This window comes from Eretmochelys imbricata, chromosome 17 (genome assembly GCF_965152235.1).
Source record: "Eretmochelys imbricata isolate rEreImb1 chromosome 17, rEreImb1.hap1, whole genome shotgun sequence".
In the NCBI taxonomy this organism is placed as follows: Eukaryota; Metazoa; Chordata; order Testudines; family Cheloniidae; genus Eretmochelys; species Eretmochelys imbricata.
This window is the reverse complement of record NC_135588.1, coordinates 6997297-7013986: the sequence shown is the minus strand read 5'-3', so window position 1 is coordinate 7013986 and position 16690 is coordinate 6997297. Positions and strand designations below refer to the sequence as shown.

Here is a 16690-nt window from a genome sequence, read left to right as displayed (position 1 = left end):
TTTCTCCTACAGGTAATAGAGGAAGTATTAATACCAAGAAAACACTACAGTAGGACAAACAAAATCACAACAACCTTTAATAGAACTAAAATATTTTTGGGGAAATAACTGAACAAGTAGCTCTATGATCTGATGTAAAATATCCTTCCAGCCCTCCACTGCATAGGGAAAAGTAAGAGGTCAGTGAGTTTTTCAAGAAATCTGAACACTACTAGGGATCATCCTCCAATCTCTTCTTCCCCTCCCCCCCCCCCAGGCAAACATACAGCCATTTACCTCGAAGAGCACTAAAATTCAACAGGTTGCTAATGCTTATGAATAAAATATAAGAATTGGTGGAGCTTAGTGCTGGACACAACTGTCTCAGGAAAAGTGGGATCATAAGACTGGGCTCAATGTATCTGACCAGCTGAAGAAAAGTTAACATGCTGCTTAAAAGCAGCTAAATTGTATTGGTCCAAACTCAGATAAAAGTATATAACGAGTTTCACCCTCTTGATGCTGCTAAGGTCCAGAGCCCTTCACTGTTGCACCCATCCCCAGGATTAGGGTCACAGATTGTGTAGGGGCAGAAGTGTTTCTTAGCATGGGAACCTTTAGAGCAAGAGAGAGCTCAAAAGGGCTCTTTTCCTCTTGCTTGACCTGAAGCAGGGAAATGTATGTTTTGTTTGTTAATCTTCCCTACCTAGCATTTTAATAAATATCTTGTGCAGCTCTCTGGACTCTAATTTCTCAGCAAGGTTTGTCAAATGCTTGAAGGATAAAGTTTTAAACACTAGGGGACTTAATCTAACCTTTCTCCTTCCTTACACACCTGACAGCAGCAATGCCTAGCACAGCTACTGTTGGCAATGGAACCTGTACTAAGAGAAAGTAAGTCACAGCACTAAAACACTAACCTTCAATTACACCTAGTAGATGCATACATATTCCTCCTCTCTTCAGCCACCTGTGACAAAGCGTACCATATGACAACGCTGCAGGTGAGAATTAGAGTGCAGACATCCAGGAGTTAAATATATTTTACTGGGTGGGGGGGAGAGAGAGAACCATCTGAGGCTGTTTCAGCAAAGCACATGGTAATAAAACATTTCTTCCCGGTTTAGAAAAATTCATGATTAGTTCTGTTCCTGAAGAGTCTCACTCCAAAAGCCAGTTCTCTTTCTCTGGAGGTTCAACAACCCTCAAGCAGCAGTCTGCAAACTCCACAAATAATGGCTCTTGCATATATATTTTCATGAGGGAATCTTTTTCTTTGGCTTGATCTACAGTTAACAGAAGTTGCTGCAGATGGGGGTTGAGTAGTAAGCTTCTCAGTTCTTTAGACTCCCCTATTTTAAAAACAGAAACTTAATTAAAGGAGGAAGAGTGCCACATTGAAATTAAAACATGCAGGGGATTAATCATGGGTTTGAAAGTGTGTTTTTTGTTTTTTAAAATCAACCTAATGCTGCATCTGCTTGAGGAAACCAGAAAAACTTAATATGTAAGAGGGAAACTTACACACATATTTAAGAGGAAAAACCCAAGCCCAACCTTTCCCATTATCTGTTGTCTAAGAGGACTTAAACTCACCCCCCAAAGCTTCAGCAGCTGCTACTTTGGTAAATACTTAATTTCCTGCAATTGGAGAATAAGTCCAGCAGTACAGTCAAAGAATGTGTTGCTTATTTGTCCTTGTGTATGTGCTATGGTACTCCCAATTCAGTTTATTGGGAAATTACTCTTAGTTTTTGTACAAAAACTAACACACACCTTACTAATGGTATAATAAAGATTCCCATGAAGAACTAAAGACCGAGCACTGAATTTCTCAACTTAGCTTTTAATAGAATTCTTAGGTGTTGACTGAAGCAGAACTGGTGTCAGGTCTTACAGTAGACATCACACATTAATTTTAAAGATTACCTAAGAGTTTGAGTTTCTGCAGTGGAACTCTGTCCACCTCATCATCTTCTGTCAGGATATCATCTACAGACCAATGGCTTCCTAAGACAGACAGAAATGTGGTTTAACTGATAAAATAGAAAGAAATGTTCATCTTGTTGCTGTGACTCCTATCTACTATCCCTCATTTAGAACTCAGATGCTTTGCATCACCCACTGGCAATGGGGTAAACCTCAGCTGTGAAATACCTAGATTCCTTCATCCCACTTTCCTGTAACCTTCTGAGTACCATTCAATGTAGAGGTCTCCTAGACAAGACCTTACACAGTTGTAATACCTGAAACACTGAATAGGTATTCACTCACATGGCACTTTCTAAAGAAAAAGGACTTGGCCCTTCTGCTTTTGGTATAAATGTAGAGGACTCATTTGAAAATCTGGACAACTACCCATTCAAGTTTAGTCTTAGCTACATATTTAATTTAAAATAAAAAAGCAGGTGTTCCGATTAAACTCACATGTGTTAGCTGTAGAGTCCATTAGCTTGTCACAAGGTACTTTACAAAAGATAGCTATTTAGTAGAAGGATTCTGGGTTCTAAGCATATTCTAACCAGCTAAAGGAACAATTCTATTAGGAAGCAGTACTATTCCAACCGAACAGGCTACATTCTACAGTTATAGAAAAACTTTCCCTCCCTTACATAAACAATAGCAGGCATTTGCTAAAACAGGCAAGTATTCAGCAAAAAGTAGGAACAATTATAAGATTGTTTCAAATTACAGCCTTTATAATAATGTGCTTTAATTTTATGTATTAAAAACCTGTCTATTTATGGGGGGATTAAATGTATTTAGGCAGTTTTAACAGGTTTACAAATCATTGCATTTAAATATCAGACAAAATTATAATCATTACCACAATGAGCTTTTGTTTAGAAAAACATTACATAGTAATCTAATCATTAGATCTCTCTAACTATATTACAGAGAAAACCTCTTTACCGTATCCAGGATGTGGTGTTTCTGGTACTTTTATTGGAGAGAGTGAAACTTTTGATGACATTTATTAAATCAGGCATCTCTATCCACTGTTAATATAAAATAAGTGGACAGTTGTACTTTTTCTCCCTTCAGCAGACAAATGTTTTTTGCCTGAATACTGAATCAATGGTAACCAAATACCTATTTGTCCTCTATTTTTCTGGGTACATAATTGGTGTGTTAATTTTTCCTAGTCCCTAGGTTTTGGGCTATTTTTCTTTCTCCAATGAGAAACTAGCAGTAGTAACCAAGCAGATGAAAGATGAACTCTTTGGTTCTTTTTGTGTGACCATTTCTGCTAAGAAGCCACAGAAGGCTCATTTGGTAATCGATATCCAGAATTTATGCTTTTAGTATATTTATAAAGGAAGCAAACATACCTTCATTTTCCACTGGTTTAACTCTTCTGAAAGGTGAGGATGGGTCTGTAATCAGCGTCTTTACAACCTGCTCCTGTTTGGGTCTACACTGTTCTATGAAAAATTCAAAGTTACATGAATTCTCCACAGTAGGAAGGTCACAGCTGCAAGTTAGCAGTATCTTAAAAACTCGTTTCGAACAATGTACAAGGCTGAGCCAAAGTCATCTTCTTACCTTTATGCTTCTTGTAGCAGGGGACAGAACAACTACAACACAGAAAAGTGTAAGTAAGTATTAAAAAAGAGCCATTTTTTAAAAAAATAAAACACCCGTTAACGGGTGCCCATGCGCCACCGGAGACTAACTGCAGCCACGCTCCTTGCAGAGAAAGCAGCCTCGGGGATAAGCAGCGGCTCCCCGAGGAGCAGCGAAGTGAGTTATCCCCGCTCCCCGCACGGGGTCTGGGCCCAGCAGCGCTTGTGAACGCAGACACAACGCGTCTCGCTGTTTCACCCGTAGGACAGAGGGGGCGCCCCCCCCCTTCCCTCCTGCCCCCCCGAGGGGGAAAGAGCCGTCGCGGGGCTCCGGGGACTGCCGCGCCCAGCTCTAACCGGCGGCGGGCGGAGAACGAGGATCCCCTTCCCGGCCGCAGGCAGCTGCCGGGGGGGGGGGGGGGGGGGCGGACCCGTCCCGGGCGGAACGGCCAGGCAGCCGCCACGAGGGTCCCTTCGCAGCTGAGGGGCCACGGGCCACTACTGCACGGGGGAGGGGGAGCGGCCCAGACCGGGAGCCAGGAGGCCCCTGCCGGGAGGGGTCCTGCGGGGGGGGGGGTCACGGGAGGAACCTGCCGTGCCTGGGAGCCGGGTGCCCCTACCGAGGGGGAGGGGAGAACCGAGAGGGGTCCTGCGGGGGCTGTTTAACCGGCCGTGACTGGCCCCCCCCCACTCACTATCTGGCCCGGCAGCCCGGGCAGCGGTAGCGGGGGGCGCCGCGCCCCGCGCACACGCAGCAGCCGCCGCCGCCGCCCGGCTCCTGCTCCATGCTCCGTCCGCTCCCAGCCGCCGCCCGCGCTCCGGCTCCGCCCCAAGCCCCGCTCAGCCGCGCGCCCATCGCCTCCACCCGGCTCTACTAATCCATCGCCGATGCGCGCCGCCCCCAGCGCGGGGGGGGGGGGAAGGGGCGGGGCTAGAGGCCCCTGGCTGGAGGCTCTGGGGACAATGGGGCGTGGGGCTGAGCCGGCCCCTCCCCCCTGGACTGGGGGCCTTGGCCGATGGGGACACCCCGAGGAACAGCAGGAGACAAGATGGGCGCGGGGGGGGGGGGGGGGGAGAGGAATTAAGGCGACAAGACCCAGGGCCAGGCGCTTAGCACATAGAGCATCACTGCTGGCCGCCCTTAACAGGCACTCAGATGTTTCTGAAGCAGCCCCTGGTGCGAGAACGGGGTCGTGTCTGGTTTCAGAGGAGCAGCCCTGTTAGCCTGTATTCGCAAAAAGAGGAGGAGGACTTGTGGCACCGTAGAGACTGGGCCCTAGGGACACGCAGGCTCCTGCCACCCAGGGGTGCACGTACGGAGAGCGCTGGCTGAACACCTGTTCTGTTCATTCCCTCTGGGGGCCCTGGCACGGGCCACAGTCCTTGGGTCTGAGCCCCTGTGGCCCCTCTTATGTTCATGGTTCCAGGGCTCCCAGCCCTTAACTGAGAACTACTCCCCACCCTGTCCTTCCTTACCTTGGGAGCGGAGGGGTGCTGTGTTACATATTTGGATAGAACAGCCTCAGGTGACTGAAGCATCTCACCCTTGTATTCAACTTCCTTGACTGGCTCCCTCCTATGTCCACCCCTCCAACCTACTTCTATTGCCTTCGCCCCAGGAGTGGCTGAGCACTTCCCAGAAATTAAAATACAAACAAAACTCTCTCCTTTTTCCTCCTTTGTCACCAATAGTCATAGAATTGTTTGCTTCCAGTTTTAAGACAGGCGTTTTAAAAACAGCAATAGGGCATCTAGCTGCATCGTTGGATGCCTAAATACCTTTGAAAACCTCATTCTTACACCTTATTTTCAAGGCTCAGAATGGTCTGGTTCCAAGGTACATAAAAAAACCCTCCTCCACCCACCCGATCCGTGCCTCTGCCACTCCCCAGAACCATGACCCTGTCTAGAGATTCCAGGGTGACACACATGCCTTGAGGAAACAGCACTATCGGAGGGATGGGCCCATAACTTCACTCCCACAGGACCAAGGAATGACACCTCACCACTTTTATTTTCAGACCTGCAATGAGTTCGGATACTGTGCTGATGGACATGGTGTAAGAATCTGAGAACCCATTAACTCATTTTACTTTGCTTCTAAATATTGAGCTGCTTTCCAGTTAACAAAGCATTTTTCCTCTTCTCCTGGCTCGAGTTTCTATTGTCATTAGCTAAATTTATGATAACTCTACTTACCTTTGAGACCTTTGCGTGGCTTCCACTTGCAAAGAAAGGGTGGGCATGCAGCTGTAGCTTTTCAACCCAATTTCAGGGCCCTGGGGATATTCCAGCTGGAAGGAGAAATTGATGGAATCTGGTATTTTCTTTGGTGCAATCTCGTTTATATACAAGGAATGTACAAAACCCCACTCCTCACAAACATAGGAAGAACCAAAAACAACCTGAGCAGTTTCTTAGCTTACAGCTGCCAGTATCTTTACAGACTCAAAAGCTCTCTCTAGTTTTTTCCAGGATATCACACCCCAGACTTCAGAGCCCGAGATCTAGCCTGAGCTGCAATGTCTACACAGCTGTTTTTAGAACTGTAGGCGAAGCCTAAATGTGTCAACCTGGGCTCTGAGCCTCACTCTCACAGGCTGTGTAGACATACACTTAGTTACACTAGAGGCCCACATAAAAGAGAAGGTCAGGTCTGCTGCCCCAGAAGAATTTTTTTCTCCTCCTTTTTGAGTCACTCTTCTTCTCTCCCCTCCCCCATCCCTTTTAGATGGTTGAATTTAGTTTGATGCATCCAGACTGGATATTTTTGTTGACTACAGTGACACCTGCTGGAATGAACCTTTCAATGCTCTACAAAGTCAACTACGGGGGAGATTTTCAAAGGCATAATACAGGAGTCAGTTGACCAACTCTGATTAGCTTTTCATTGAGAGTTTGGCTCAAGCTGCCTTTTGTGCCTTTGAAAATCTCCCTGTAAATTCATGCAACTTCAACAGATATTTGGCACTTTTTACCTGGGAGACGATGGGCTCATTCTATTCTATTCTTCCTAGAAACATTACCTACAAGCAATCTACATCAGCATGACCTGCTTTGTTCACTAGGAGCCTGAAAATTAGACAGACAGACAAATCAATGTGAATTTGATGAACCTCAGACTATGGATCACTTTTTGGAATATTAAATATCTATTGTATTCACACAAAGAAAACATTAGTTCGTTTAATGTTAGTTAAGGTTACACTGTCACTTCAATAACATCTTCTTCAAGCACTGAAAAACTAGCAGACATATAGTTAAGAACCACGCTTCTATTGCTCTGTCTATACCCATATAAAATGTGTTAACTCTTGCCCATTGCTATCCTTCTTCTACAACTCGTTGTTCATGCCCCTGGCTCTGTACAGTCCCATGCAGCCTTAACTCCAAAATACATACAAGGACAGCACACATGTTCAAAGAAATGTTAAAACCATCACATCTCTTAAAAGAAGAAGTTATAGTTTTAACTATATAGTTATAGTTTTATAGTATGTCTCCTTCTCATATGTATATTGGATTTAAGGCTGTATGGTAGTTTACAACAAGGAGACAAGGTTAAAAGTTGTTCTCTTTTTCACAGCAATCCACAAACAAAAGCGTATGTCTCCTTCCTGGATAAACTACCATACATGTTGCTTTGCTCTCGCTTTTAAAGAGGGAGTTGCTCACAGTGCTGTTTTCCACATAGTCCTGCTCTAGAGAGGCTTCTTGTGAGAAACAGAGGGACCCTCTTACAAAATACTCATACATTTCTCCCTCTCTCCCACTCTCTCTATTTTGTTGGTCTAGGGATGGGCCTGGAAGAGGGTTAGAGGCATCATTAGCTGAGATGAGATTCTGAAATAGTCTGGAATTTAGATGGATAAAGGGAGAGGCACTCTTCCAGACGAGAGGGACAGAGTAGGAAAAAATATGAATTCTCCATGAAAAAATAGGGATTCTGAAAAGAAAAAGAGAGAACCACTGGCTCTGTACTGTGGCTATGGTAATAATCTGCTACATGGAGTGACATATTTCTGGAAGGAATCCCTTTATAAGACACGGCAAAGGGATGGACACTGTAGAACACATTATACATTCTCCAAGTGATAATAGCATCCTGCAGGTTACTGCCGGTTGATCAACAAGTCTCAGTTCCATGCAAGGTGATCAGGAGTGCTAGACTTGAAAGCTAGTGTCCATGTTTGATCTGAAAACAAGTAGAGGGAGAAGGGACCCCCTAAATGGCCACAAGATAATCTAAAGCAAACATTTACTTCTTTGCAGAGTTAATGGTTAAACTGAATGGTTATACTGGCATTAGAAAAGGTTCAGAGAAGGGCAACTAAAATGATTAGTTTCAGAGTAGCAGCCGTGTTAGTCTGTATCCGCAAAAAGAAAAAGGAGTACTTGTGCACCTTAGAGACTAACAAATTTATTTGAGCATAAGCTTTCATGAGCTACAGCTCACTTCATCGGATGCATTCAGTGGAAAATACAGTGGGGAGATTTATATACACAGAGAACATGAAACAATGGGTGTTATCATACACACTGTAACGAGAGTGATCACTTAAGATGAGCTAATGGGGGGGGAGAAAACCTTTTGTAGTGATAATCAAGGTGGACCATTTCCAGCAGTTGACAAGACTGTCTGAGGGATTGGGGGGTGGGGAGAGGAGTACACCAGTCGGAGAACACTTCAATCTCTCTGGTCACACAATTACAGACCTAAAAGTCAAAATATTACAACAAAAAGACTTCAAAAACAGACTCCAACTAGAGACTGCTGAATTGGAATTATATTTGCAAACTGGATACAATTAACTTAGGCTTGAATAGAGACTGGGAGTGGATGGGTCATTACACAAAGTAAAACTATTTCCCCATCTCCCCACTGTATTTTCCACTGAATGCATCCGATGAAGTGAGCTGTAGCTCATGAAAGCTTATGCTCAAATAAATTTGTTAGTCTCTAAGGTGCCACAAGTACTCCTTTTCTTTTTTTAAAATGATTAGAGGTTTGGAATGGGTCCCATATGAGGAGAGATTAAAGAGGCTAGGACTTTTCAGCTTGGAAAGGAGGAGACGAAGGAGGGATATGATAGAGGTCTATAAAATCATGAGTAGTGTGGAGAAAGTGAATAAGGAAAAGTTATTTACTTGTTCCCATAATATAAGAACTAGGGGCCACTAAATGAAATTAATGGGCAGCAGGTTTAAAACAAATAAAAGGAAGTTCTTCTTCACACAGCGCAGAGTCAACTTGTGGAACTCCTTGCCTGAGGAGGTTGTGAAGACTAGGACTATAACAGGGTTTAAAAGAGAACTAGATAAATTCATGGAGGTCACGTCCATTAATGGCTATTAGCCAGGATGGGTAAGGAATGGTATCCCTAGTCTCTGTTTGTCAGAGGGTGGAGATGGATGGCAGGAGAGAGATCACTTGATCATTACCTATTAGGTTCACTCCCTCTGGGGCACCTGGCATTGGCCACTGTCAGACAGGATACTGGGCTGGATGGACCTTTGGTCTGACCCAGTATGGCCATTCTTATGTTAATGAATGTTAGTTACCAGAATTCATCTTACAGTCTGGGTAGCACAAAGCACAAGCACAATACTCACGTGATCACTCACGAACAGCAGCCTAGTAAAGGGCAGTTTGAGTTTCGGTGCCTTTGGATTTATGATTTGCATTTGTTTTGCAGCATAAATGATCAACAGAAGTGACAGGCAGCATTGTAGGTTTATCAGCACACTGATGAGGAAAATGCAATACACACTCAGGTACCACAGTGATAAGCATATTGTAACTATCCAGAGTATTTTACTTCATATTTTCAGCACTGGATCTACAGTTCCTGTGAAACTAGAGGACCACTTGCAAATCCTGCTTCCTTTACTCACAAGTTTACAGTGCGGAATGCAGCTTCCCTCTTGTGGTGTTCCAAGCAGAACACACATTTCACACCTGTGCTCTCTCTAGCTTTCTGAATGGATCTTAAGATATTAACTCTGCCCTATAAAAGCCAACAAAGCCTGGATACAATGAACCTGGGCTATGCCGTAAGGGTCTTCTGTGTTACCAGGCTTTTACAGGGGCAGCGATGAGGAGGGGGCTGAATAACATGATGAAGTGGGGCGGAGGAATTTATATGGATGAGTTGGAAGATCTTATTTAAGGTCAATGATCTAATATATTTCTGGGTGTACATAGTATCGACTGTATCTTAGACAGAAGGCTTTTTAAATTTGAAAAAATAAACAAATCTGGATTCCTAATTACTGTACCTTCTCCTGCTTCTTACTGTTATTACTGATGCAATATTTACACACCCTAAACCAAATCAATGCCCCATTGTGGGAGGCACTGAACACACCCAGAGCAGGAGACAGTTCCTGCCGTGAAGAGTTTACAGTCTAAATAGACACAGCATGAGAGGGGAAGTAGAGGCACAGATAAGTGAAGTGACTGGTTCAAAGTCACACATCAGTGACAATGCCAGAAAGAGAACCCCAATCTTCTACATCCCAGCCCACATTTCCTTCAAGTTAAATCAATGTGAGTTTTGCTATTGACTTTAGTAGGAACAGCACTGTGCCTGAACAAAAGGGGCTGTAGCAGTACAAAGTTTTATTTGCGAATTGATAGGTTTGAGATTAACTTTTCTTTTTCTGGCTAGGGGCCAACTGTTTGTTATCTTGCTTTTAAAAGAATTTCAATATCTTTTACAATCACCAGCATAGATAAATGGTAAATGAAATATTCTGGTTGCTACATGTCAGCTTGCCAAGGTCAACATGGCTGTTAATGCAGCTAAGCAAAATAAATATCACACCCCAGTTTTATCTTTAAAAACAAAACCCACTAAAGGGCAGATTATAATCTCCTGATTTACAACTCAGGTTGAAATATAATTAGTGAGAAACAGCTGTTTAGATGTTGTAACTTCTGAAATACAATTAAGAATACAGTAATATTTAAAAGAAATAGAAGAGAATTTGTCCTACTTGACCTATAGGACATCATTTATTTTAATGATTATTCATTATTGTTTACCTGGTACTGTCACTTCCTTAAAAGTAATGGATGGCTTTTAAATGCTTGCTTAAAAAAATATAAAAACACCTCCCAGATTTTCCATATTTAGCGTCACAGTCAAGATGGCTTTTGTTACCAATATCCATAAAACACTAAATTGCCAGTACGTAAATGTTGAATTTACCTATGTGTTAATTTAACTGATGCATGTTACCATCATAGTAAACTAAACTTGCTCTTTCAGACCCTCTGAAATAAAGTCTTTAGAGGTTTCAGAATAATAATTAAAAGCAAAACAAACAAACAAACCAGAACCACCCAAAGCACAAACAAAAACCACCTTGAAATGTATAAAAATAAACAGCTTCATTTTCAAAACTCCAAACCAGCAATTCAAGGGCTGATTTTCAAATGGTGATTTTGTTTGGTTTATGTGATGTGTGTGTTTGTTTTGTGACTATGAATCCATATTACTGTATTTTCACACACCAGACAATGTCCATTTAAGTAGCCTTTTCGATCAAAAAGGTGAGCTTGTGTAACAAGGATTTCTAAGTGCAGATTTCTGTATTCACAATCATACGTGTAGTGCTTTAGGACTACCTCAGATCACTCAAAACTTCTATCCCAAAAATCCCCCCAAAACATTTATCCCAAAAGTTTATTTTGAACAATAAGGGGCAGAGTTGAAAAATTAGTTTTCCATTTTCTAGTCTACATAAGGAAATATGAAAAAATAAACTATTCAAGTATCCAATTTTTGGGGGGTGGGGAACCCTCCCTCTTTTTAATTAGATGCAGATGAACAAAGTTTAATACCAGTTATAAAATGTTTGCTCTCCTTATTTGAAAACTCCTACAATTTTCTTGGTACACGATTAACTCCATTGCAGTCTTGATATTGTAAAACTGAAGTGTGTTTTTAACTGAGGTTATAGTTCAAGTTTTAAAGTGGATGCAGTGTGAAAAGTAGAAATATGAAGAACTGAAAAGGTAGAAAGTATAGGATCACAAATGTTTCACAAAAAAAGACACAATTCATCTATATTTTGCAATTAAAAGGTCTACAGTAAACTACGGTGAGTGCTATGTTAATAGAAAAAAATAAATTTTTGCACACAGAAAAGTGATTATAAATAAATAGCTGAAACTAATTTTTTCCACTATTTCTGAAAATTTTCGTGTAAATGAACACAAAGTCTCCTTTAACAACATGAAACAATACAAAAAAAGAAAGTTTGGTAGTAATGCAAGCACAGCAAAAGCACATCTCCAATGCAAAGTAAATAGTATCCATGGATTTATTTTTCTCTCTTAATGCAAAATAAATCTTATGTTTCCAATAAAGAGAGACAAATCAGGCATACACAGAACTGTCAGCAGACAAATAACTGCTACTCACAATTCCTGTGTTCAGGGTCAAGGGTTAACTGAATAATCAAGTAAAATTAAAATAATGTAAAGAAAATTGATTTAACTCACAAAACTCTTTCCTTTCAAGACAACAGCATTGCTATTTTATCACAGCAAGACAAACAGGGGTGCATCCAGAGAAGCACCTAACAGACCATTTGGATGATTGCATTTCTATAGTCCAATGACTGAAGTAGGCTAATGTTCACAGCCAGTTTTTGCTCATTAAAAAAAGCTCCCCTTGTTTGGGTTTTTTGCTCCCACAGGCACTCAGTATGAATTTCTCCATAGGTGCATTACAAAGCAAAGACTTGAAGAGCTCAAATCAGTGATGTTGGTGCCTATGAAAGAGTTAAGCAGTTCCAGCCCTGCCTCTGCCAAAGTTGCAACAGGGAGCTGTCCACTTGCCCTAGTTCTGAAATTGACCCATGGTTGTAGGCCAATCTTTGGCATGCTAAAATCTGAGTGTAGCTTTGCGAGAGAGAACTATAGTCCATCTGAAGAACTACATGCATGCAGAGATAGATAGACAGACAGACAGAATGTGTTATGTTAGTCATATGCAATTCCAGACTGGGTCAGATATTCCCAATGACTTGTACCCGGTTGCTGGCAGGGCACTTCAAAAACTTGAGCTTACTCCCCAGTGTTTTGACTTGGAGCGTGTATATGATGGGGTTCCCTAGACAGTTCATGGTTATCATCATAGCAGTAAAGTTTCGAAACACATAGACACTTGGATACAGGTCAGTGGGGCACAGACGGTTGGCTGCATCTAACACAACTCCTACAACGAAAGGTGCATAGGAAAACAGTGCCAGAAGCCAGATAAAGACACCAGTTCTGGCAACCTGGACTTCAGCTGATTTGTAGGTGCCACTGGTTTGTCCACATGCTCCCACTGTGAACTTCTGTTTCCTCAAGACGGCAATGATGCTAAGGTAGGTGAACAGAGGCAAAATAAAAGCCACCACACAGTTGGGGATGGTGATTAAGATGAGGTAGTCAACACAAAAGGGGCTATAGAGAGCAGAGATGTTTTCTTTGTTGTGCAAGCAGTTCCACCCCACTAGAGGTATGCAACCCAAAAAGAATGCAACTGCCCAGTTAATTAGAGCTGCAGCCAGCGACTGGTTTCTGGAAACCCTGCATCTCATCCTGAGGCTTTCTGCCACAGCCAAGTAGCGCTCAATTCCAATGCTGACTAAGTTATAGATGGTGGACAGAATAGACATAGTATAAAAGGCATAAACTATGAGGATATCTTTGGATCCAAAGATTGTGCTTTCTGGATTAGTGATGAACAGCATTGAAATCCAAAAGCCTGAAGAGCTGGTGAGGAGATCAGAAAAAGCCAAATTGCAGAAAAGAATAAAGATGGGTTTATGCAGATCCTTTGTAGACAATATGGTAATGATGACCGCACAGTTGATGATCACAGATATTATGTTCATGATCAGTTGAGGGATACCCAGTGCAAGGACTAGATGGGAGCTCCAGATTTCAGTGCTGTTGACAGAACAGTTCAGGTATCTGTTCATGGTGGAAAATCCAATTTTAAACTGCTAAAAAACACTGCTTTGTATATCCTATATCCCATGAGAGTGAATACAACAAGATGTATTACTGCCCCCCTGCTCGGCAGTTCAAAAATTTATCTTTTTGATGGAGTTTCTGTTGCCACGATATCATCCAAATAATGGATTAAACTTCAACCCTTGGTGCATTTAAGCGCTTTGGTTATCAATTCAGGGGCATGGCTAAACCCCTTCAGGTTGCTAGGATAACCAAAGGTGGCAAACATATTCAATAAAGTATCATTCCCCTGCCTACGGTAACCTTTATCAAGCAGTAAATATTCACTGCCTGCAGTGGCATTATATGATCAGATTAGTAATTATAAAGTCTCTGACGGTATAAAAAAATAGAAACTAATGTGAATTCGGGCCCTGATTCATAGATAGATTAGACAGAGATAGATATGCTAGTATGGTAATATTTAGCAGAGCATGTCATTGGGTGGAAATTAAATGTGGAAAACAATATTTTAGCTTCACTGTCTTGAGCCCCAATCCAGAAAAGTACTTAAAAACATGCTTAAAGTTAAACTTGTGAGTAGTCCCATTGATTTCAGTGGAATTCTCATGTGCTTAAAGTTAAGCATGTGCTTACATGCTTTTGCTGGCTCAGGGCCCTAGTCTTCAATTCAATTTCTTTGTAGAAAAAGATGCCAATTTATTGCCCAGCTTTCATTTCAGAGCAAATCTTAAAGCGTCTCATATCCTGGATGGTTTACAGACCTCTAGTATTATGTTCTTAACTAAAATCAGCCATTTTCTGCCTCTTTCTAGACCCGATATGAGTCAGGGCTGATAATTTCTTAATCCAGCCTCTCACACAGAATTGTGAGCTGTACTTTCATCTCAGAATGATTCTCAAGTACCAGAAATGCTACTAACCATTAAAGCTTCCATACAACACAGCATCCCCTGAGTTAAAATTCAAAATTGTTTTATGCACAAAAATACATATAGTTCATGTGTGCCTAATACATTACATAGGGAATACATCAGAATTTCTAACAGCAATTTGATAGAACCAACAATCTAGTAGCTAAATGCCTGTTTTCTCACAGTTGCAATTGGTCTGAACAGTAGCTGTTCAATTTTTCTAAGCACAGTACAGACATGGTAAGACAATAGATCCCCAAGCCTGCAATCAAACCCCTTTGCAATGTCCCAGAGGGGCTTCATGCAGGTGAAAGGGTCTGCCCAAACAGAGCCAATTACAGAACTGAAACCTATATTTGCAGAAACATCATTTTCAGGCAGGACAATCAAAAATGCTTCATGACCAATAGCTAAATATAAGGGCCTGAGTCTCCTCTCTCTAACAATGGTGTAAATCATGAACACTTCCTACTGTTTTCTTTTTAAGTTAAAACATACACTGAATAAGAGGGTCTAGTCTATTCGCAGGATTTTCAAAAGCACCCAAGCAGGTTAGGCACCTAACTCTTAATGAAATCAATGGAAGTTAAGCACTTAAGCTACTTAGGTGCTTTGAAATCCCATCATATGTATTTATCTAGTCCTGATACACGTTTGTAGAAGGCAAATGACAAGCATCTGTATTTGTATATATTCATTATGGGCTATTCCATGTGGTACCAGTATAATTAATGACTACTTTCTGATCTATTTTTTTTAAAAAGCTATATGAGTTTCAAGAACCAAGTTTAAAGTGCTTCAGCCTAGTTGGAAAAGGCTGGTGTTGGAACGTACATTATAAAAACGCATGGTAGACAGTAGAGGTCACTGTTGTTATAAAGAATGTTCTACAGCTACATACATTGTGAGTGGGAAAAATGAAGAAATTGGGACAGTATCAGAGCTCTCTGGGAGTACCACAAAAGGGCAAATATTCACATAATCCTCCCTTAGAAAGTTTTTGCTGAGTCTGATGGCTTTCTTTTCTTACATCATATCAGCCAATGCAAACAGTGAATCAATATGTGAATTTGCATTGGTACACAAACACAGGTACCTTTTTATACCCAAACAGCTGCTTTTGGTCCATAACATTTTATCTTTTTTTATATACAGCCCTCTCTTTTTATCACAAGAAAACCTTCTGGACAGAGGACCTGCTGAAATATTTATGCTGTTATTTGGCTGTCCAAAATGAGGACCCACTGGTACAAGTTTCCTGTGAGCAAAATAACCAAATTGGGTTATACCGAAAAGTTTATAGAACAGAATAATTACAGAATAATTTTAAATCAGCTGATGATGCACCAAGTCATGAGTCTGCATCATTATTCTATAATCATAGGATTAATTTTTATTCAAAATAAGCATCTATTACAGTGAAATGGTAATGTCACTACACTATAACTCCAACAGCAGTTTTGGACTTGATGCAGGAATTCCTAGCATCGGTGAATTTCTATGGACTATGTTATATGGGAGGTCAGAGACTAGATTATCAAAATTGTCCCTTCTGTCCTTAAAATCTATGAATCTGTGAATCACAATAGTTCTGCTAGCATTTTACAAAATTCAGCAAACCGGAAACCCAAGGTAAGAAATCCATATGAAAATGCTGGATGGACATGAAAAGGAAACCAAAATAATCCCACTTTATATTAAGGATGCCTTTATAAAGTTGATAAAGGCTTAATAGGTGTTGTAAGCATGTTACAAATGTAAATAGTATGCATTATAGAGGGTTATAAGATCAGCCAAGGTGTTATGAATGGCTATAAGCAAACTATCGACCTGTTTGACTCAACAATAGTTGATCAACCCTTTATTAAAAAAAAAATCTATTCATGCTATATTAACCCTTTAGAAACATACCCAGTGCAAAGCGTGACCAACAAAAAGTGGTGTGTTAATGCTTGTCTATACACTCTTGTTTGTCCTCTTACGACTTCATCGTCCAAGCAGTTGGCATGTTGTTTTGCTGTGTCCTCTTTTACTATCTCTGCCACTATCACTACCTCCCTGGCAATACCGCGAGGGGCAGCAGTTCCTGTCAGCATCCAGCTAGATCCACTGCATCCACTGATGTACAAGTCAGACGAAAGGGGAGAATAGTGGGACCAGCAGCAGTAAAGTTATTAAGGGTAAATTTTTCAAAAGCACCTAAGTTCAATAGAACTGAGGTTCCAAAGTGAAGCTAACACTTTTGAAAACGT

The 16690-nt window shown here is 41.4% G+C and overlaps 2 protein-coding genes across 2 annotated transcripts; both read right to left on the bottom strand.

Annotated features, from left to right (window-relative positions):
- Positions 1-59: 59 nt before the first annotated feature.
- On the bottom strand, positions 60-4363 carry ZNHIT3 (zinc finger HIT-type containing 3). The gene is made up of 5 exons (XM_077836519.1): positions 4241-4363; positions 3526-3557; positions 3312-3404; positions 1909-1989; positions 60-1331 (listed from the first exon to the last, which is right to left on the bottom strand). Exons 1-5 carry the CDS (start codon positions 4330-4332, stop codon positions 1141-1143), a joined length of 489 nt encoding a protein of 162 aa, XP_077692645.1. The 5' UTR covers positions 4333-4363; the 3' UTR covers positions 60-1140.
- An 8203-nt stretch (positions 4364-12566) lies between these two features.
- LOC144276673 (lysophosphatidic acid receptor 1-B-like) lies at positions 12567-13529 on the bottom strand. The gene has a single exon (XM_077836932.1). It carries the CDS (start codon positions 13527-13529, stop codon positions 12567-12569), a length of 963 nt encoding a protein of 320 aa, XP_077693058.1.
- Positions 13530-16690: the final 3161 nt, after the last annotated feature.